The sequence below is a fragment of the Trachypithecus francoisi genome, unplaced genomic scaffold, assembly GCF_009764315.1.
Source record: "Trachypithecus francoisi isolate TF-2019V2 unplaced genomic scaffold, Tfra_2.0 Lachesis_group20, whole genome shotgun sequence".
NCBI classification, from domain to species: Eukaryota; Metazoa; Chordata; class Mammalia; order Primates; family Cercopithecidae; genus Trachypithecus; species Trachypithecus francoisi.
Window position 1 is genome coordinate 51,540,105 of NW_022681466.1, and position 21,821 is coordinate 51,561,925.

The window sequence follows — 21,821 nt, forward strand, 5'->3', positions numbered from 1 at the left end:
CCAGAACTCCTATGTGATTAAACAGTCACGGCCAAAGGCCCTGGCTCGGAAGGGGTAGATTTATGAAATCAGCATATGTGGGACTCTCCACATTCTTCTAGATAAGTCCAGGTAAACAGGGGTACCCGGCAATGGGTCCCGGCCGCACTGGTGGGCTCTCCAGGGATGTGCAACAGCGAGGGCCAGGATGAGAGGAGGAAGAAAGGAAGTTTCCCACCTATGCAGTGTTCTTAAAGTTAAGATATTACCCTACTAAGGCCGGGCGCGGTGGCTCAAGCCTGTAATCCCAGCACTTTGGGAGGCCGAGACGGGCGGATCACGAGGTCAGGAGATCGAGACCATCCTGGCTAACACGGTGAAACCCCGTCTCTACTAAAAAATACAAAAAACTAGCTGGGCGAGGTGGCGGGCGCCTGTAGTCCCAGCTACTCGGGAGGCTGAGGCAGGAGAATGGCGTAAACCTGGGAGGCGGAGCTTGCAGTGAGCTGAGATCAGCCACTGCACTCCAGCCTGGGTGACAGAGCGAGACTCCGTCTCAAAAAAAAAAAAAAAAAGATATTACCCTACTAAAAAAAACATTTTTAAAGTAGATATGGGATCTTGCTATGTTGCCGAGGCTGGTTTCAAATTCCTGGGCTCAAGAAATCCTCCTGCCTCAGTCTCCCAAAGTGCTGGGATTACAAGTGTGAGCCACTGCATCCGGCCAGGATATTGCTCTATCAACAAAACAAGAATATTTAGAATCCCTATTAGTATTTAGAATGACATCTCAGAAATAGGCGTAGACTAGAGAGAAGGAAACCCACACATCTCATCCGGCTCTGGGCTGTCTCCTTTTGATCTAGACCTTTGCTAAGGCAGCATGGATACCTTAGCACGCTGCAATGCCTTCTCCCGGACTCAGTCCCCCAACAACTGCGGTGGCCCTAACCTCAGGGTCTGATGTGACCTACTGAGGACAGTGAGTGTGAAAGTCTTCCCTCCTGTTCTCTGGGGCACAGGGAAAGGCCTGGAAGTAGGAGCCACGAGCTGAGAGGGATTGGGAGCTTTGAATTTGGTTACAGAGGACATGTGGGGTTTCCAAGGTCAGGAAGGAAGGCAGGGCATCCCAGACAGAGGGGATGCCTGTTTCTAGGGGCTGAGGCCCGCAGAGTCTCGTTAGGCCACTGTGCTGGGAGGGGACGCAGTGACATGATGGCATTGAGAGGCGGGCTGGCCCAAGGTCAGGCTTTGTGTTCTCTGCTGGGGCATTTAGTTTTGGGAAATTAACTAATGGGGAGAGGAAGAGGTGAGAGTTATGGACATGATCCAAACAAATGATGGTGAAGGTCTGTGATGAAGGGTCTGCGTTGTGGGAGCAGTGGGAGATGGGATGATGGGTGGGTTCTATAGAAATGGCAGGGGCTGTCGGGCCCCCAGGGTGGAAGGAGTTTCTGCCCTGAGCCCTTCCCTAGGAAGACAGGGCGACCTTTAGCTGAGCGTAGCACCAAAGAGAAGCAGCTGGGAGTTTGGAGAAAGTGAATGCTCTCGGAGAGGGCGGAGGGTGTGAAGAGAGCCAGATGGTACCAGGGGAAGACAGACTTTCAAGTAGGAGAGTCAAGAGGGCCTTAGAGGAGAAGGTCACTCCACTAGGCATGGAGACGTATGCGTATTGCAGGCTTGGCCAGCTCCTCTCGTCCTCCCACGAGCCTGCTCCTCTGCCTTCTTCCATTCCATCGCAATGGGTGGAATTGCGTGGCCTCCCCATTTTCACTCCCAGTAACCTGTCCTTTTTGTCCTTGTCACATCCTCGACTCCATCTTTCCTTCCCTCCCACATCTGGTCAGTCACCTGGTCCTTTAGCTTCTGCCTGCTCCTCCCAATTCTCAGTGCCACCACCTGAATTCATTTCTTTCTTTTCTTTTCTTTTTTTTTTTTTTTTTTGAGGCAGAGTCTCACTTTGTTGCCCAGGCTGGAATGCAGTGATGTGATCTCAGCTCACTGCAACCTCCACCTTCCAGGTTCAAGTGATTCTCCTGCCTCAGCCTCCCAAGTAGCTGGGGCTACAGGCGTGTGCCACTGTGCCCAGCTAGTATTTGTATTTTTAGTAGAGACGGGGTTTCACCATGTTGGCCAGGCTGGTCTCAAACTCCTGACCTCAGGTGATCCGCCCACCTTGGCCTCCCAAAGTGCTGGGATTACAGGCATGCCCCACCACGCCCAGCCCTGAATTCATTTCTTGTCATTTGTCCTCTGTGTCATTTCAGAAGACCTTAACCTGTCTCCATCCACTGCCGTCTGCCTGAAAAGTAAATCTGATCACTAATTCCCTTGCTAAAAACTAACCAGGGCCTCCCCATAAATATGTGGCCTACACAAGTCATCAGCCAAGACCATTGTCCTGGCCCTGTCAGCCTGAGACCACCAGAGACAGGCCTGCAGGCCAGTGGGTTTGCAGTTCGATTTATCAACCTGTGGCAATGAGAGAGACTAAAGGGGCCAGGGGATGCCTCACCAAAGGAAGAAAAGTTATTATAAAGGTTTGAAGAAGGGTGGGGCTCAGGTGACATTATTAAACATATCGAAACCACGGTTTGATAGGCACCGAGCAGATCTGTGAGTGAGGGGCCCAACACCAGGTCTGGGCTGTGACGTGGACCCGGTGCTCCTCCTTTGGAAGCTCAAGGCTAAGAAGGATGTTGAGGGTGGACAGATGTAGAATGCCACATCCAGGAGCTCCCACGAAGCTCTGTGCCTGGGTTCAAATTGAGACTTACTTTTTTGTGTTAAAGTGATTTTGAGCCTCCAGGCAAGAGTGGGGTGTTTTCTTTTTACTGATATGATTTTAAACAGCAGTGTTTCCGAACAGTGTGATTTTAGAGAACAAAGTTTCTAAATGAGTCAGAAAGCACTCGTCATTCTACTAGGGGAGTAATGACACTTTATGGGGACAGCGTGACCTTGGGAGAAAGGTTTCCTCTTACGTTTGCACTGACTTTATCTGCGTCTGCTATTCTAGCTGGATGCAGAGCAGAACAGAGTTTTACTTCCTTGGTCTGATGTAGTTTTACTTTCACGCCCTGTCTTACTTTGACACACCAAATAGTCTGGATGTTTCTCCGGTCCTGTACTTTTGACAGTTAGATATGTTGGAATCCCTTCCATATTCTAGAAAAGAACTCTAGTTTCTTCAAGACCTTAGGTCAATTTTTTGAATTTCTATTTTGGTCAAGAAAGTATTCTCATTTTCTCCTATTGTCCGGTGTCAAAGATGGCTTGTTGACCCATTTAGCCCCTGCCAGTCCTTGCAATGTTGGAAATAAGCCATTTATCTTTTTCCTTCTCTGCTGCTGAACGTATCTTGCCTGTGTCTCTCTGTGGCCAGAACTCTGCACTTTATACCTCAAAGAGAGAAGGAAGAGAAAGGGATGGGAGAGTGGAAAGGCAGGAGCAACAAGGACGTGGCCTCCCCAGTTAAGCCCCCCTGCTCTGCCTGTGACACCCACTGAGCAGGCCAGCTGGAGCCTGTGTGCTTGGGTAGCAGAAAGGCAGTCCTATTCTGTGGATCTCAAGGATGGCATATGCGGTGTCCTTGTTCCAGGGAATTCTACTGCCCCAGATCGTAACTGGAGTTGCAGCCAACCTTGTCAATGCCCTCGCCAACTATCTGTTTCTCCATCAGCTGCATCTTGGGGTGATGTGAGTCCAATGTACTCTTGGGACAGGGAGAAGGGATGACTTGCATGTGGTTTTTCCAGGAGGGAGAAGAGTGGGCTCTTTAGCTGGTTCTTGTGTTCACACGTGGTTTCTTTCTTGCATACTGTGGAAAGCACTGTCAGGGCTAGAGGGTGAGGCTGCTCTGGGAAGAAGACCTTGGTCTGCTGAGGACGGCACGGGAAGGGATGAGTCTCCCCTCCTCACCGAGTGGGGCAGGGAGAGGCGCAGGAAGGTATCTCCCTCTCACTGGGACTATTCTTTCCAGAGGCTCTGCAGTGGCAAATTTGATTTCCCAGTACACCCTGGCTCTACTCCTCTTTTTCTACATCCTTGGGAAACAACTGCATCAAGCTACATGGGGAGGTAACGACTGCCCTTTTGTCTTCCAACTGGGATGTGGGTTTTGTGTCGGGTTGAATTCCAGCCCGATGGCCAGATCTCCTGGAAATGTGTGTGTCCCTCCCACAGGTTGGTCCCTCGAGTGCCTGCAGGATTGGGCCTCCTTCCTCCGCCTGGCCGTCCCCAGCATGCTCATGCTATGCATGGAGTGGTGGGCCTATGAGGTCGGGAGCTTTCTCAGCGGTCTGTATGAGGACGGATGACGGGGACTGGTGGGAATCCGGGGGCCCTGTCTGGGTGCAAGGCGACAGCTGTCTCTTTTCACCAGGCATCCTTGGCATGGTGGAGCTGGGCGCTCAGTCCATCGTGTATGAACTGGCCATCGTTGTGTACATGGTAAGCAGGGGAGTTGTGGGGAGGTGCCAGGCGTTTTCCTTGCTCAGTATCTGAAAGAGTCCATGGATGAGCATAGGCGTTTGTACATGAATCATTTGTGAAACGATGAACAAAAGTCAAATCCCATCCTTGAGCCTGGGAGTGTACCTCTGCTACAGCTGGATCTTCCCTGGGAACTGAAGAGGGGCTGGAGAGAAACTGCACGTGATCTGCTGGTTCTCTGTCTCCTAACGCAGCTCCCAGCTGAATCTTCCCTTGAAAGATTTGATTTTGTTTCCATACTTTTAGAATCTTTTTCAGTTGTCACAACACAAATACCTTGAGCAGCCAGGTGGGTGGCATAGCAGAGGGATGAGGCTGGGTGTATGGCCATAAACATCAAGCTGCCTGTGTCACTGTGCCTGCTCCTGCCTGGTTCTGAAGCCTCTGAAAACACAGTGTGGCTACTCCTAGGTAGATCCCCAAAACAACTGAAAGCAGGGTCTTTTTTTTTTTTTTTTTTTTTTTTTTTTTTTTTTTTTGAGAGCGGAGTCTCGCTGTGTCGCCCAGGCTGGAGTGCAGTGGCGCGATCTCGGCTCACTGCAAGCTCCGCCTCCCGGGTTCCCGCCATTCTCCTGCCTCAGCCTCCGAGTAGCTGGGACTACAGGCGCCCGCCACCGCACCCGGCTAGTTTTTTTTTTTTTTTGTATTTTTAGTAGAGACGGGGTTTCACCGTGTTAGCCAGGAGGGTCTCGATCTCCTGACCTCGTGATCCACCCGCCTCGGCCTCCCAAAGTGCTGGGATTACAGGCTTGAGCCACCGCGCCCGGCAGCAGGGTCTTAAAGGGAATTTTTTTTTTTTTTTTTGAGACGGAGTCCCACTCTTGTTGCCTTGGCTGGAGTGCAGTGGTGTGATTTCGGCTCACTGCAACCTCCACCTCCTGGGTTCAAGCATTTCTTCTGCCTCAGCCTCCCAAGTAGCTGAGATTACAGGTGCCTGCCATCATGCCCAGCTACTTTTGTATTTTTAGTAGAGACAGGGTTTCACCGTGTTGGTCAGGCTGGTCTTGAACTTGTGACCTCAGGCGATCCACACGCCTCGGCCTCCCAAAGTGTTGGGATTACAGGCGTGAGCCACCGCACCCGACTTAAAGGGGTGTTTGTTAACTGTGTTCACAGGAGCATTATTGACAGTAGACAAAAGGTGGAAGCAACCTATATGTCCGCGGGTAAACAAAATGGGTTCTTCGCGTACTGTGGAGTATTATTCAGCCTTAAAGGGGAGGAAATTTTGATCACAGAGAACACCAGTCGTTAGGAGGGTTTCTTTGACTTTATTTTCCTGAAAACATCAGCTGGAGATTCTGAAGGAAGCAAGTACCATTTTAGAAATATAAAATTAAAAAACAAAAAGGGAGTTTGTAATGTGGGGAGAAACTCAAGCCAGCAGATATGCTTGGCATTTTTTGCAGTATTGATACTTAGATTTTGCAGTATAAACATAAACATACTGGTTATGTTTTAAAAGTACATAGAGTACACATTTCCTGTTTTCTTTAAGAATTATTCTCTTGCAGACCTATTTTTTTTGTTTTTTGTTTTTCTATCCTTGGCAGAGTTTTTTTAACATGGATTTTTTACTTCACTTTTAGTATTTTATTTACATTTTATGTTTGAGTAAATTCATTAACTATATCTAAGTCAAAATGCTTAATGGTATATAGGATTCCACTATATGTGATATACTTTTAAAATCGATTTCCTATGGTTGAACAGTTTATTTCCAATGTTTCAATATTAACAACTCTTCAAGGAACATCCTAGGACAAATATCTTCATACACTTGTCTGATTATTTCTTTAAGATTCGTAAAAGAGAAACCAAGGCACGATTTTACATCTTTTGAATATGTTTTCATATACTTTCCAATAGGCTTGTAAGAATTTACACTTACATTTCTTCTCAATCAAAAGAAAGATGTATGTGCTTTCCTCAGTTTCACCAGTTTTGCCACATTTATTCTGTCTGGTCTATCTACATAGTCCATGTTCAAATAAAATATCAATACAGTCAATTCAAAACAATACCAATTGTTCTGGTAATGTGCCTTATCACTAATTTTCCCCTAGCATCTTTAGTGTCCTTTAATCTGGAACAGATCTTCATTGTTCCGTTGTCTTTCTTGACCTTGGCATTTTTGAAGAACATAGGCCATTATCTGTAGAAGTTCACTCAGTGTGGTGCAGCTGATGTTTCCTTATAAATAAATTTAGATTGTCTATTTTGGGCAGGAAAGCTAGAGAAGTGATGCTGTGTCCTCCTTAGTGCACTGTATCAGGAGACACATAATGTTGATCTGTCTCAGTGTTGGTGATACTAGCTTTTTACTTGGTGGCGGTGGTTTTTTTTCCTTTTGAGACAGCATCTTGCTCTGTCACCCAGGCTGGTGACAGTGGCCTGATCTTGGCTTACTACAGTCCGACCTCCTGGGCTCAAGCAATCCTCCCACTTCAGCCTCCTGAGTAGCTGGGACTACAGGCATGCACCACCACTCCCAGCTAATTTTTTAAAACAATTTGGTCTTGTTATGTTGCATAGGCTGGTCTCAAACTCCTGGGCTCAAACAATCCTTCCACCTTGGCCTTCCAAAGTGCTGGGATTACAGGCACAGCCATTGCACCCTGCCAGTATTAACTTTGATTGCTTGGTTAAGGTGGTGCCTGCCAGGTTTCTCCTGTCAAGTTACTGCCTTTCCCTTTGTAATGAATAAATAATTTGTCAGGTGATCTCTATGTTTGTCCCCACTTATGAATTTATAGGCAGAGACTCAGTCTTCTATTATTTTTTATTCCTCAATCTGTGTATCAGATTTTCTTTAAGCTGGTCCTTAGTCATCCTGATCTTAAGGCAATGTTCATGTTTCAACAAGTGATGACTCCTTTTTCCTTATTAATATTAATTTTTCAAGTGGTAACTTTATATATAAATAATAGTAATGGTAAATCTTTATTGAGCAATTCCTACATGCTGCTTCTAAGCAGTTAGGCATGTATGGACTCATTAAGTTCCCACAATAGCCCAATGAGATAGGTTCTATGATTAAACTCCTTTTTTATTTTTTTATTTTTTTTTGAGATGGAGTCTTGCTCTGTCACCCAGGCTGGAGTGCAGTGGTGCGATCTCAGCTCACTGCAAGCTCCACCTCCTGGGTTCACGCCATTCTCCTACCTCAGCCTCCCGAGTAGCTGGGACTACAGGCGCCCGCCACCTTGCCCAGCTCATTTTTTTGTATTTTTTAGTAGAGACGGGGTTTCACCGTGTTAGCCAGGATGGTCTCGATCTCCTGACCTCGTGATCCACCCACCTCGGCCTCCCAAAGTACTGGGATTACAGGCGTGAGCCCGTAATCGCGCCCAGCCGATTCAACTCCTTTTACAGATAAAACAAAACTCTAGAGGTTTAGAGAGGGTAAGTAACTTGCTCAGGGTGATCCAGCTGATAAAAGTGGCTGTGCTGGGATTTGAACCCAAGCCATAGCCATCTGGCTTCAGAATTGTGATCCCTAACCACAATGCAGGGTTTCTTCCCTGCAGTTCCTTTAGTGCCACTCCTGTCTTGTAAACTGGATCCCTTGATAGTCTTTCAGAATAGACACTGTGCCGTGTGTGGTAGCACATGCCTGTCATCCCAGCTACTTGAGAGGTTGAGGTTGCAGGATCGTTTGAGCCCAGGAGGTCGAGGCTGTAGTGAGCTATGACTGTGCCACTTCACTCCAGCCTGAGGGACACAATGAGACCCCGTCCCTATTTTATTTTATTTATTTAGAGATGGAGTTTCACTCTGTCGCCCAGGCTGGAGTGTAGTGGCACTATCGCGGCTCACTGCAACCTCCGCCTCCCGGGTTCAAGCGATTCTCCTGCCTCAGCCTGCTGAGTAGCTGGGATTACAGGCGTGCGCCACCACGCCCAGCTAAGTTTTGTATTTTTTAGTAGAGACAGGGTTTCACTTTGTTGGCCAGGCTGGTCTCAAACTCCTGACCGCAAGTGATCCGTCCTCCTCGGCCACCCAAAATGCTGGGATTACAGGCATGAGCCACCGTGCCTGGCCTCTGTCCCTATTAAAATCAAACAACAACAACAACAACAAAAAACAAAAAAAAACCCCACAAACCTGGGCTCCTGGTGAGTCAGTCCATTTCCCACACTCAGAGGAGGAACATGGTTGTGCAGCACCCTCATGTTGTAGAGGTTGGAAGCTCTGCAGCAAAGCCCAGTTTGTGCTAAGCATCCTAACCTGGGGTTTGGTTTCCACAGTAGCGTGGGAGCTCCCAGCTAGACAAAGGGGATGTTGCAAATCAGTCTTTTCAAAACTTTTAGGACCAAGTTTTCCCACCAGGTGTGAGACTTGAGGCTGCTTCTGTGCACGTGTTCTCACTCTGCAGATTCGTTGTTGCAGGTTTCCTTTTCATTTTAGGTCCCTGCAGGCTTCAGCGTGGCTGCCAGTGTCCGGGTAGGAAACGCTCTGGGTGCTGGAGACATGGAGCAGGCACGGAAGTCCTCCACCGTTTCCCTACTAATCACAGGTGCTGAGACCCCTTTACCCGAGGCTCTTGCTGCAGTATCTCCATGCAAAGCCCAGGCTCCCCCACTTCCTGTGGATCTTCTTGCTCACCGTGTTGTTTCTTCTGTCGTTTTTACCTTCAGTGCTCTTTGCTGTAGCCTTCAGTGTCCTGCTGTTAAGCTGTAAGGATCATGTGGGGTACATTTTCACTACCGACCGGTGAGTGCTAGGATTTTCTTGAAATGTGAAATCTGTGATAAAGAAATGGTTCATTGAGAAATTTTGTTCTCTAAAATCAGGCTGTTCAGAAACATTGCTGTTTGAAATCATTATCAGTAAAAAGAAACATCCCACTCACTGTCATCCTAGCACTTTGGGATCACCTAAGGTCAGGAGTTCGAGGCCAGCCTGGCCAACATGGCGAAACCCCATCTCTACTAAAAATACAAAAATTAGCTGGGTGTGGTGGCAGACACCTGTAATCCCAGCTACTTCGGAGGCTGAGGCTGGAGAATCGCTTGAGCCCAGGAGGCAGAGGTTGCAGTGAGCCGAGATTGTGCCACTGCACTCCAGCCTGGGCAACAGAGCAAGACTCTGTCTCAAAAAAAAAAAAAAAAAAGAAATGGTTCCTCCAAGAGCAAGGTGCCAGCAGAAAGTTTTTTAAAACTAGGAATGTTTTTTAAAAAGAGGCCAGGCACAATCTTTGCACTTTGGAAGGTCAAGGTGGGCAGATCACCTGAGGTCAGGAATTCGAGACTAGCCCGGGCAACATGGTGAAACCCCCATCTCCACTAAAAATACAAAAATTAGCTGTGCATGGTGGCATGCGCCTGTAATCCCAGCTACTCGGGAGGCTGAGGCAGGAGAATCACTGGAACCCAGGAGGCGGAGGTTGCAGTGAGCTGAGATCACGCCACTGCACTCCAGCCTAGGTGACAAGAGTGAGACTCCATTTCAAAAATTTAAAAAAGAAATGGTTAAGTTGGATAGATGCTATCATAGAGGGGCCGCCTGTGGTTGTTGCAGCAGGGATGTCTGAATAATTTGCAAGATCAGAGGCTCCACTGATGTTACTTGGGAAGAACATATTAGATGTAGGAACTGATTTATAATCTACAATGCCAACTTAATGGCCATTGGTGATGATTTTATGCTTCTGCTGGTCATGTATTTTAAAAGTGGAAAGCCCTTTTTAGTAGGATGCATTACATTTTCAGTTAATTATTTTGTTTCCAATGGTAAGAATCCTCTTGGTTTCTTAGTATCAGCCAAACTGCCTGGTTTGTAGTAGTTGCATAATATGTTTGTCAAACTTAATTGAAGTTAAAATCTCACCAGTGAGCTGTCTCAAAAGTCACATACTCAGATTGATTACTGAAGAATTCTTGGATAAGTCCCCTCTGCTCTGCAGAATTTGTTTCCTTCATCGGTGATGCTAGTGTGTACATTCGGACTATATAGAAACTTTATGGTGATACTTCTTATTTGGGACACTGTTGTCAGCAGTTACAAGATGCAAATGGACTTTGCCTTCCGACACCTCTAACAAAGAAAGGAGGACGTTACTACTGACCACAATTCAGAAAGCTGGTGGAGTGGACAGAACTAATTTCATGGTTTATTCTTCACACATTTGACTTTTGACTTCAGATCGTTGGTTTTCATTTTTCAGCTTCAGCTATTTTGTTACGGGGAAATAAGATATTTAGGCCAGGCACGGTGGCTCACTCCTGTAATCCCAATACTTTGGGAGGCTGAGGCAGATGGATTGCCTGAGTTCAGGAGTTCAAGACCAGCTGGTCAACATGGGGAAACCCTGTCTCTACTAAAAATACAAAAAAAAAAAAAAAAAAAATTAGCCAGGTGTGGTGAGGCACATCTGCAATCCCAGCTACTCAGGAGGCGGAGGCAGGAGAATCACTTGAACCTGGGAGACGGAGGGTGCAGTGAGCTGAGATTGCACCACTGCACTCCAGCCTGGGCAACAGAGTGAGACTCTGTCTCAAACAAACAAATAGAAAGATGTTTATAGCTCCCTCACTCAGAATGAATGGGGAAGGTGATGGTAAGTAGTTGACTTTTTTCACAAAGGGAATCAGGATGACCTTTATGAGGACCAGGATAGACGGATGGTTTCAGAAGGAATATGGTAGACACTGGACTCTGAATCTGTCCACTTGGGAAACCATAGAGCGCAGTAGAAGAACGAAAAACAAGAGGCCCACAAACTATAGAACTGACGAGACAAGGAAACATCAGAAACTCAACAATCAAATTACTTGTAAGGTGACCAGGATCTGACCCACCCTGGTACAATCGGTGAAAGAGCTCAACCTCTACCTAACTTAATCACAGGGGGCGGGAAACGACACCTCTAACAAAGAAAGGAGGACGTTACTACTGACCACAATCGTTTTTTAAAATCCTAAGAGACTACTTTGCACGACTTTTTCCAAGGAAATCTAAAAACCTGGAATAAACAGATAATTATCTAGGGAAATAACTGATCAGGATGTACCCTAGAAAAGATAGAAGGTCTAGGCCGGGCGCGGTGGCTCAAGCCTGTAATCCCAGCACTTTGGGAGGCCGAGACGGGCGGATCACAAGGTCAGGAGATCGAGACCATCCTGGCGAACACAGTGAAACCCCGTCTCTACTAAAAATACAAAAAACTAGCTGGGCGAGGTGGCGGGCGCCTGTAGTCCCAGCTACTTGGGATGCTGAGGCAGGAGAATGGCGGGAACCCGGGAGGCGGAGCTTGCAGTGAGCTGAGATCCGGCCACTGCACTCCAGCCTGGGCGACAGAGCGAGACTCTGCCTCAAAAAAAAAAAAAAAAAAAAAAAAAAAAAAGAAAAGATAGAAGGTCTAAATAAACTAATTTCCTGGTAAGAAATAAGAGAAAGCTATTTTAAAATGTCAAAAAGCACAATGCCAGAAGGTTCCAAAGGATGATTTTATAAAATCTTCAAAACATAGGGAATTGCAAACACAGATCAAAAATTTCCCAGAGCACAGGAAAAGGAAAACTTCGCATTCTGTTTATGAAGCAAATATAACATTGGTGCCAAAATCTGCCAAAGTTTGCACATAAAAAAGAAAATCACAGATCATTCTTATGTATTAATACCAATCTAAAAATCCAAAATAAAAATATTGTTAGACAGAATTTAGCAGCACATTGAAAAGAATCTATTTTGGTGAAATATAAAAGTGAATATAGGCCAGGTGCAGTGGCTCATGCCTGTAATCCCAACACTTTGGGAGACTGAGGCAAAAGGATCACTTGAGCCCAGGAGTTCGAGACCAGCCTGGACAACATGGTGAAATGCCATCTCTACAAAAAATAGAATTTAGCTGGGCATGGTGGTGTGCACCTGTAGTCCTAGCTACTCAAGAGGCTGAGGTGGGAGGATCACTTGAGCCTGAGAGGTTGAGGCTTCAGTGAGCCATGCTTGTACTGCTCCACTCCAGCCTGGGTGACAGTGAGACCCTGTCTCAAAAAAAAAGTGAATATCTCAGGTGGAAAAAGCAAGGTGCAGAACATCATATAGAGAATGCTGCATGTGAAATGATAGAATATAGAAAGGAAAATTAAGAATATACATTTGTATTTGCTTATATTTTCATAGACACTAGACAAATATGGAACGTGCTAAGAATTGTTACTTGGGCCGGGCGCGGTGGCTCAAGCCTGTAGTCCCAGCACTTTGGGAGGCCGAGACGGGCGCATCACAAGGTCAGGAGATCAAGACCATCCTGGCTAACATGGTGAAACCCCGTCTCTACTAAAAAATACAAAAATCTAGCCAGGCGAGGTGGCGGGCGCCTGTAGTCCCAGCTACTCCGGAGGCTGAGGCAGGAGAATGGCATAAACCCGGGAGGCGGAGCTTGCAGTGAGCTGTGATCCGGCCACTGCACTCCAGTCTGGCGACAGAGCCAGACTCCGTCTCAAAAAAAAAAAAAAAAAAAGAATTGTTACCTGGAGGAGGCAGGGCTGGTACTGGTACTGGGGCAAACTGGAAGGGCATTGCAGTAAGACTTTGCTTACTATCTTGTTCATATTGTACCATTTTTTGACCACGTGCATGTTACCTATTCAGAAAATAAAATTTGAATAAAATAATTATATTTCTGTCCTTTTTGGTGAGGAAGAAGTGAGCCTCTTGTTCAGTGCTGGATTTCTTTTTTTATTTTTGAGACGGAGTTTCGCTCCTGTTGCCCAGGCTGGAGTGCAATGGTGCGATCTTGGCTCACTGCAGTCTCTGCCTCCTGGTTTCAAGCGATTCTCCTGCCTCAGCCTCCCGGGTAGCTGGGATTATAGGCATGCACACCCGCTAATTTTGTAGTTTTAGTAGAGACGGGATTTCTCCATGTTGGTCAGGCTGGTCTCGAACTCCTGACCTCGGGTGATCTGCTCGCCTTGACCTCCTGAAGTGCTGGGATTACAGGCGTGAGCCACCGTGCCCAGCCCACTGCTGGATTTCTCATTTAGTAATTAAACAAGTATTTACTGGCAGACAGTCTTCTAGGTTCTAGATTGGAGTGACCAAACTCACTCCACGGGTGTTGTGGATTTCTTGCTTCCGCAGGTCAGGGCAGCATTTTTCTCATCTCCCTTCATGTGTAGGGGTTAGAATCCAAGTCTCTAGCTTTAGGGGTGGCATTTCTAGGAACCAAGGATACTTCTACAGAATATATCTATGGCCTTTACCAACCTTCGTTCCGTAGAGGGAACTTAATTTTTACTCTGTAGCGCTTCACTCAGGTTTACTAAGAGACATAGTCAGACTTGGCCTGTGGCATCATCTTAAAAGAGGGATGATCATAGCATCCAAACTTGCTGGGCTGATAGATGCGTGCTACTGTGCCCAACCAAACTTTTTTTCACCTGGTGGGGAACGGGGGAGGGGTGTCATCAAATCACTTGATTTGTCTATACTGACCACATGGACTATGCAGTAGCCCCTCTTTATCCTCGGTTTTGCTTTCCAAGGTTTAGTCACCTGCAGTCAATTTTGGTCTGAAAATCTTTTTTTGTTTTTGTTTTTTGAGACAGAGTCTCACTCTGTCGCCCAGGCTGGAGTGCAGTGGCGTGATCTCGGCTCACTGCAAGCTCCGCCTCCCAGGTTCACGCCATTATCCCGCCTCAGCCTCCCGAGTAGCTGGGACTACAGGCGCCCACCACCACAGCTGGCTAATTTTTATATTTTTAGTAGAGACGGGGTTTCACTGTGTTAGTCAGGGTGGTCTCGATCTCCTGACCTTGTGATCCACCCGCCTTGGCCTCCCAAAGTGCTGGGATTACAGGCGTGAGCCACCATGACTGGCCCCTGAAAATCTTAAGTGGAAAATTCCAGAAATAAACAATTCATACGTTTTCAATTGCATGCTGTTATGCGTATTAGGAGGAAATCTCACATCCCACCTGGGACATGAAATCATCCCTTTGTCCAACGTCTCCACGCTGTGTGTGCTTTCCACCTGCTAGTTATTTCAGATGGACGGTTTCGGTATCACAGTGCTAGCAACAGCCCCAAAGCACAAAAGTAGTGATGCCGGCATGTGGTTATGGCCTACTTTATTACTACTGTTGTTACTCTCTTTCTGTGCCCAATTTATAAATTAACATTATCATAGGTGTGTGTGTATAAGGAAAACAATGTATTTAGGGTTCAGTCCTCTCTGCGATTTCAGGCATCCACTGGGGGTCTTGGAACATATCTCCTGAAGACAAGGATGTGGTACTGCATATTCTTTTCTAAAAGTCATGAGATAAAACATGCAGTTAGTTTCTTCTATGGGCCCAGCAACAGGAGAACTGTCCCTGACTAGGCTGCTGGCCTCAATGCATGTGCATGTTTGTAATATGCAGAAAGCTATATCCTTTTTTTTTTTTTTTTTTGAGACAGTCTCACTCTGTCATCCAGGCTGAAGTGCAGTGGTGTGATCTCAGCTCACTGCAACCTCCGCCTCCTGGGTTCAAGTGATTCTCCTGCCTCAGCCTCCTGAGTAGCTGGGATTATAGGTACCTGCCACCAGGCCTGGCTAATTTTATATTTTTAGTAGATACGGGGTTTCGCCATGTTGGCCAGGCTGGTCTCAAACTCCTGACCTCAGGTGATCCTCCCGCCTCAGTCTCCCAAAGTGCTGAGATTACAGGCATGAGCCACTGCGCCCAGCCAGAAAGCTATATACTTCTTTCTCCACTTTGTCCTCCTAATCACCACGTGCTTTCTTTTTCCTAACAGAGACATCATTAATCTGGTGGCTCAGGTGGTTCCAATTTATGCTGTTTCCCACCTCTTTGAAGCTCTTGCTGTAAGTATTATGTAGTAGTTCCCTAAGCCCTGTTGTGATCTATGGATTTCTTCTGATGGTGGTAAATTCAGCTGAGAGGACAGGTCAGCGTAGGTAGGAAGATTGAATATTGTTATCACATTTTGTTTAGAAGGATACTGTCACCTTATGGGTTTTAGCGTCAGAGTCCCACAGAAATGAAGTGCTCACGAGATGGGAGTGTTTGAGGAGCGCCGACTGATGGAATGCTCTCTGCCTGCAGTGCACGAGCGGTGGCATTCTGAGGGGGAGTGGAAATCAGAAGGTTGGAGCCATTGTGAATACCGTTGGGTACTACATGGTTGGCCTCCCCATCGGGATCACGCTGATGTTCGCAACCAAACTTGGAGTGATGGGTAAGCTCTAACCTCTGCAGGCAGGGCTTAGCTGCTCACCAGTCCAGGAAATGTCTGTTGGAGCACACAGGCCTTTGACTGAGGCTCACCGCTGAAACTCAGGAACTCACCGACGTCCATTCTGTGTCTTGTTAGAGAGCGTAGAGGGCATTCAGGAGGTGGCCTCCAGCTCTAGCCAGGACCCCAAGGCTACATTGTCCTGCCCCTCGCACCCCTGCGGGCGATCTTCCATGCTGACTCACTTGAGCACAGATGCCCTTTCTACTCACCTCCTATCCTGAATCATCCAGCCCTCACTTCTCTAAAGGAGGCGACAGTAGGAACCGCTGAAGAAGCATTCGGAAGCTTCCCTTTTGGATGTTCCATGCTGTTCTTTAGAGACAGCGTGTGATCCCCTGTGGGTGACTCTGCAGGGCTGAGGCCATCGTAGGCGGTCTGTCCTGTGTGCGTGGGGTGCCGCAGGGTCAGCATTCACGGTGGCACTGTGCATCCTAGAGCGGCACCCTGTACGTTCACCAAGCAGCGTGGCTGGATCCTTGGAGGGCAACAGGTGGCCATTGCCCTTCTCATCACACTCATTGCGCTCCGCAGCCTCCACCTCCCTCCTTGCACAGCCTTAGCTCTGTGCCTGTGGGTCTCCTCACAAGGCCATGCACGTGGTCGGTGTGAACAGCACAGAAGGAAGAGGGTGGACTTCAGCACCTTCCCACATTTGGAAGAAAAAACTTAATCCACCGCATCTGAAATTACCAGAGCTAATCTTTTTAAAAAGTACAGAAATAAATGACTGCCCAGCTTTGATTTCTAAAATAATAATTTGGAAAAATTGGCAGTTAATAAATGATGATATGAAAACCTGGACATTTATCTTTGGGATGAGTAGTGACTTGTTTTGATCCATCTGTACAAGCGAGGCTTGTTTTGATCCATCTGTACTTGGCAGGCTCAGAGGTGGTGAGAAGTCAACTGATAGCTACAGGGAACTTCCAGTTCAGTATGTTCCTTTATGTGGCACATTTTTCTCAAGTTCAATAATATTTTAATTAAAAATACAGGAGTTGTTCAAAGAATAGAATTGCCAATGCAAAGTTCACTGGGCTTACATGATAGTGCAGAAAATTATTTAGCTGAGTTTCTTGTATGATTCATGTTTTGGATTTGCCATTGCCTAGCTAATACAAATATTATAGGAATCTTAATTTATTTTTATTTTTAAAGTAATATATTTTATGTAACACAATATATCTAAAATATTATTGCAACATGCAATCAGTATAAAGTATTAAGGAAATACTTTAAATTCTCCTTTTTATATCTTTTAAGTTTTAAATTGATAAATTATAATTGTTTGCATTTATGGGGTACAGTGTGGTATTCTGATATATGTATAGAATGTGGAACAAGTAGATCAAGCTAATTAACATACTTATCACCACTTTTTTTATGGCGAGACATTTGAAATTTACCTAGTTAATTTGAAATGTACAGTACATTGACTAGTCACCTTGGTGTGCAATTGATCTCAAAACTTATTCTTCCTGTCTATCAGAAACTTTGTACCTTAACAACTCCCCGTTCCCACACCCTCCCCTCCTTGCCACCAGTCCCTGGTAACCATCATTCTACTCTCTACTTCTATGAGTTCAACTTTTTCAGAAGAGGAATCTACTTTATTCCCTTGTTTCATTTTTTACAGATGGGGTCTTGCTATGTTGCCCAGGCTGGTCTCAGACTCCTTGACTCAAGTGATCCTCCCACTTTTGCCTCCCAAGTATCTGGGATTACAGGCATGAGGAACCTGCTTTGAAATATAAATCCATCTATATCCCAAGTACTGTCCTTGGCTCACCTATTCATTTAACAAAATATATCTAGGCCAAGCACAGTGGCTCATGCCTGTAATTCCAGCACTTTGGGAGGCTGAGGTGGGTGGTTTACTTGAGGTTAGGAGTTCAAGACCAACCTGGGCAACATGGCGAAACCCCGTCTCTACTAAAAGTACAAAAATTAGCCAGGTGTGGTGGTGTGCGTCTGTAGTCCCAGCTACTTGGGAGGCTGAGGCACAAGAATTGCTTGAACCTGGGAAGCGGAGGCTGCAGTGAGCCAAGATGGCACCACTGCACTCCAGCCTGGGCAACAGAGTGAGATTTTATCTAAAAAAAAAAAAAAAAAAAAAAGCATAACTAACTGTGCAAAGCAGAAGAGGAAGTTGAGAATCACTGAAAAGAAATGGTAGGGGCCCTTCTGTGAGAAGACTGTAGTCAATCCCTCCACCCACCTATTAGAAGAAAGTGTGGTATGAATTGGTTTTGAGTATCGTATCTCCTCTGGTATGGTATGCAGAATACCTACACAAGGTGTCTAGGAGAGCATCAGAATTCTGCAGGTTCTCAGAAGCAACCCCAGGAAATCATAATGACCCTCAGAATCCCTGGGAGACGTTGTAAATATGTAAATTCCTGGACCTTGCCCATGAGATTCTAATAACCATCCTACTTTGGGCTCCTAGGTTGGGTCAAATAGAAATCCTTTAAATGATGTATGCTAAAATTATTGGAAACCTAATACATAACTTTCAGATTATAGCTGGAGGTAGCTGGTTATTTCCTGTTTAAGATGGTTCAGGTGAGCTTGTAGTTTCTATGTACTGAGAACACTGGATTTGAAAGTGGAAGTCAGTAGCTTTCTTTTACTAATTTTGTATAGGACTAGCAGGTGGCACCAACTATACTAAGAGCAGGCGAGGCTGGGCGCAGTGACTCATACCTATAATCCTAGTGCTTTGGGAGGCCAAGGCGGGAGGATCACTTGACTCCAGGAGTTGGAGGCTGCAGTGAGCTGTGGTCATGCCACTGCTCTCCAGCCTGGGCAGCAGAGCAAGACCCTGCCTCTAAAAAGCAAACAAACAAACAAACAAAAGGGCAGGCTGATCATACCTGAAAATGTGATTGGTACCAAGAAAACAGAGCTATAGACCCTGTACCAAATCCATAAACCAGGAACCCAGACTAGCCACCTTAACGCTTACATAGATCTGGACAGCTGTGGAAATCAACCAGGACCAACCAAGCAAGACCAGCAAAGGCTGTGTATTCTCAGCAAGGGTGTTGGCCGCCACCACTTGCATTTGGGCAGAGACTCAAAGGCAGGCAAAGGAGTGGGAAAGCGTCACAGTGGATAAAAGGGGAGGCTGCAGGTGTGCCCTGAGTGAAGGTTGTTGATCTGGGGGATGCTGGAGGTAGCTGACTAGAAATGGGCCTCATGTGATTGGTTAGGGGGGATGTATTTTACTTTCTCTGGTTAGTTCTAAGTTGGAAGTGCAGACCAAAATTAGGGAAGCTATCAGTTGCTAATCAAGTCCTGGCCATCTGGGGCCAATCGTTACAGAAGTTACTGGTTAGCTTCCTGGATTGTCACCAGAGGCGGCAATCTTGCTTCCTGCGAGCCTGATTTAGGGAAGGCTGGCTTCCTGGGTTTATTGCAGATAGGGGGTGGGTTCTTGGGCAGGATGCTGCACGTTGTGAGGCATAGGTCTGTTTTTATTACGGTCAGGCCCTTGTCTTTTGGTTATTGTTGAAGCTTTTTGTTCTTCCATTAGTTTACTATTGACCAAAAAACCCTCCTCACCTGGGGTCTCCCTCTGTGCCCTATGTGGTGCCTTGAGATCCACAGGGCCCTTTTCCCGCCATCCGTTCCCACCTGGCCTGCCTTTGGTGTTCTCCAGTCATCTCTGGGTGCCCAGCCCTGCTCTGGAAGCTTCCAGCAAAGTCTGTGTCAGAAGCAAGTTAAGGTCCAAGGTCTGGCAGGAACTCTGAGGGAGAGAACATTAGTAATTTATATGGCTAGTGATTTCTGCTTTTTTTAAAAATATATATGTTAGTCCCCCTTTTTGAGGAAACTAGGGCAGAAGTAGTTGGTCCTGGGAAATTTTAATTTCCTTATAACTGGCATTTTTCTTAATATTCAAGCATCATAATCAGTAAGGCCAAAAATATCCTCTGAATATTTGTTCTGAAATTCTGAACCAAAGGAGATGGCCCTTTTGGGGGTGGCCTCAGGGAGTACTGGGCTTTCCAGCACCTTCTGGAACCTTCTGGAAGCCCGAGGAGGAGCAGGGTAGAGGTCTCTGACCCACTGTGGGCTCTACCTCAGCCATGAAAGCAGATATTAAGTATGGCTGATAGAAATGAGATAGACAAAACATATTCCCCAGGGGCAGCTGGTTTTCTATGGAATTAACTTCTATTAAATATTTCTATTTCTAGGTCTGTGGTCAGGGATCATCATCTGTACAGTCTTTCAAGCTGTGTGTTTTCTAGGCTTTATTATTCAGCTAAATTGGAAAAAAGCGTGTCAGCAGGTAACTATGTTCATTCTGTCCTGGTAAAGGTTCCTCTCCTAGAAAAACAGGATCTGATCTGGCTCTCTCCCTTTTTTCTTTTGGAAAGTTCTTTTCTCATTTTCTTTCTTCTTATCTCACAAATACTATTTTTCTTGTTGTTTTAACTAGACAGTTCAGATGTGAAGGGCCAGATGACCCCGGCTTTATCCATTTCCAGAAAAACAGGGGGCTCCTTTCTTCCTTGTCTCCCATGCCAGGCTGCCACCCTTGTGCAGGAAAATCCAATTTCAGGACAAGAATTAGAACTGGAGAGAAAGGTGGGATGCATCAAAGTCATCCTGATGTCGTTTTTATGATTACCAAATGTTTTGTTAAGATGCTTGTGTGCATCCTTCCCTTCAACTTTCTAGGGCCAGTGTGAGGTCTAGAAATAGGTGGTAGAAAAATGAGATGAGTTGAGGTACGGTGGCTTATGCCTGAGTCCCAGCTATTCAGGAGGCTGAGGCGGGAGGATCGCTTGAGCCCAAGAGTTCAAGGCTGTGGTGAGCTGTGATTGTACCACTGCACCCCAGCCTGGGTGATGGAGCGAGACCCTGTCTCTACAAATAAAAATTTTTAAAAAAGAAAAAAGAGATAAAAAGAAGGGAGAGTTCCAAATGATCTTGGTCCTTCTCTTGTCCCTGTCTCCCTCACCCTGTACTGTTCCCATGCCACCTTCCCTCTCATGGACCCCATTTCAACCTTTTCTGTTTCCTTTTTCTTTTTTTGAGACGGAGTCTTGCTCTGCCACCCAGGCTGGAGTGCAGTGGCCGGATCTCAGCTCACTGCAAGCTCCGCCTCCCGGGTTTACGCCATTCTCCTGCCTCAGCCTCCCGAGTAGCTGAGACTACAGGCGCCCGCCTCGTCGCCCGGCTAGTTTTTTGTATTTTTTAAGTAGAGACAGGGTTTCACCGTATTAGCCAGGATGGTCTCGATCTCCTGACCTCGTGATCCGCCTGTCTCGGCCTCCCAAAGTGCTGGGATTACAGGCTTGAGCCACCGTGCCCGGCCTCCTCTTTCTTAAGAGACAGGCTCTCACTCTGTCACCCAGGCTGGACTGTCGTGGCAGGATCACAGCTTGCTGGAGTCTTAACCTCCTGGGCTCAAGTGATCCTCCTGTCTCAGCCTCCTGAGTAGTTGGGAATACAGACATACACCACCATGCCTGGCTGGGTTTGTTTTTTGTTTTTTGTTTTTAATTTTTTAGTTGAGATGGGGTCTTGCTGTGTTGCGCAGGCTGGCCTTGAATTCCTGGGCTCAAGCAATCCTCCCTCCTCAGCCCCCCAAAGTGCTGGGATAACTGGTGTGAGCACTGAGCCTGGTCCCATTTCAATCTTTATGAAAGATGACCTGTGAATAAGAGGAGCTTCTGCTGTACATGCCAATTAAGGAAAATGGCTTGGCTTTTCCTAAACTAGATGGTCGAGTAAAATACCTTATTAACACCATCGTGAAGCCTGAAGGACTGACTGAGTTTCATTTTCCAGGCTCAGGTACATGCCAATTTGAAAGCAGACGTGGCTCGGAGTGGGAATTCCGCTCTCCCTCAGGACCCATTTCACCCAGGTATGATATGACTCCCTCAGCCCTTGGACAGGGTTGTCTAGGTGGGACTGGAGGGGCTGTTCATGAGACACAGCTAGATTTGCTGCTATGAGCTCTCATTTAAACAGGGCAGGCCGGGTGCGGTGGCTCAAGCCTGTAATCCCAGCACTTTGGGAGGCCGAGGCGGGCGGATCACGAGGTCAGGAGATCGAGACCATCCTGGCTAACACTG

At 46.6% G+C, this 21,821-nt stretch overlaps 1 protein-coding gene across 2 annotated transcripts in view; it reads left to right on the plus strand.

Moving 5' to 3' along the window:
• SLC47A1 (solute carrier family 47 member 1) overlaps positions 1-21,821 on the plus strand; it is a 48,813-nt gene that overhangs the window by 20,231 nt on the left and 6,761 nt on the right. Inside the window, exons 7-16 of one of the 2 annotated variants that reach the window (XM_033184321.1) lie at positions 3,581-3,678; positions 3,962-4,059; positions 4,165-4,278; positions 4,364-4,431; positions 8,884-8,992; positions 9,114-9,189; positions 15,220-15,289; positions 15,531-15,663; positions 19,929-20,023; positions 21,532-21,610. In XM_033184321.1, the coding sequence (XP_033040212.1) occupies positions 3,581-3,678; positions 3,962-4,059; positions 4,165-4,278; positions 4,364-4,431; positions 8,884-8,992; positions 9,114-9,189; positions 15,220-15,289; positions 15,531-15,663; positions 19,929-20,023; positions 21,532-21,610 (940 nt within the window). The remainder of the gene's footprint in view (positions 1-3,580; positions 3,679-3,961; positions 4,060-4,164; positions 4,279-4,363; positions 4,432-8,883; positions 8,993-9,113; positions 9,190-15,219; positions 15,290-15,530; positions 15,664-19,928; positions 20,024-21,531; positions 21,611-21,821) is intronic. The other variant, XM_033184322.1, reaches the window with a different exon arrangement.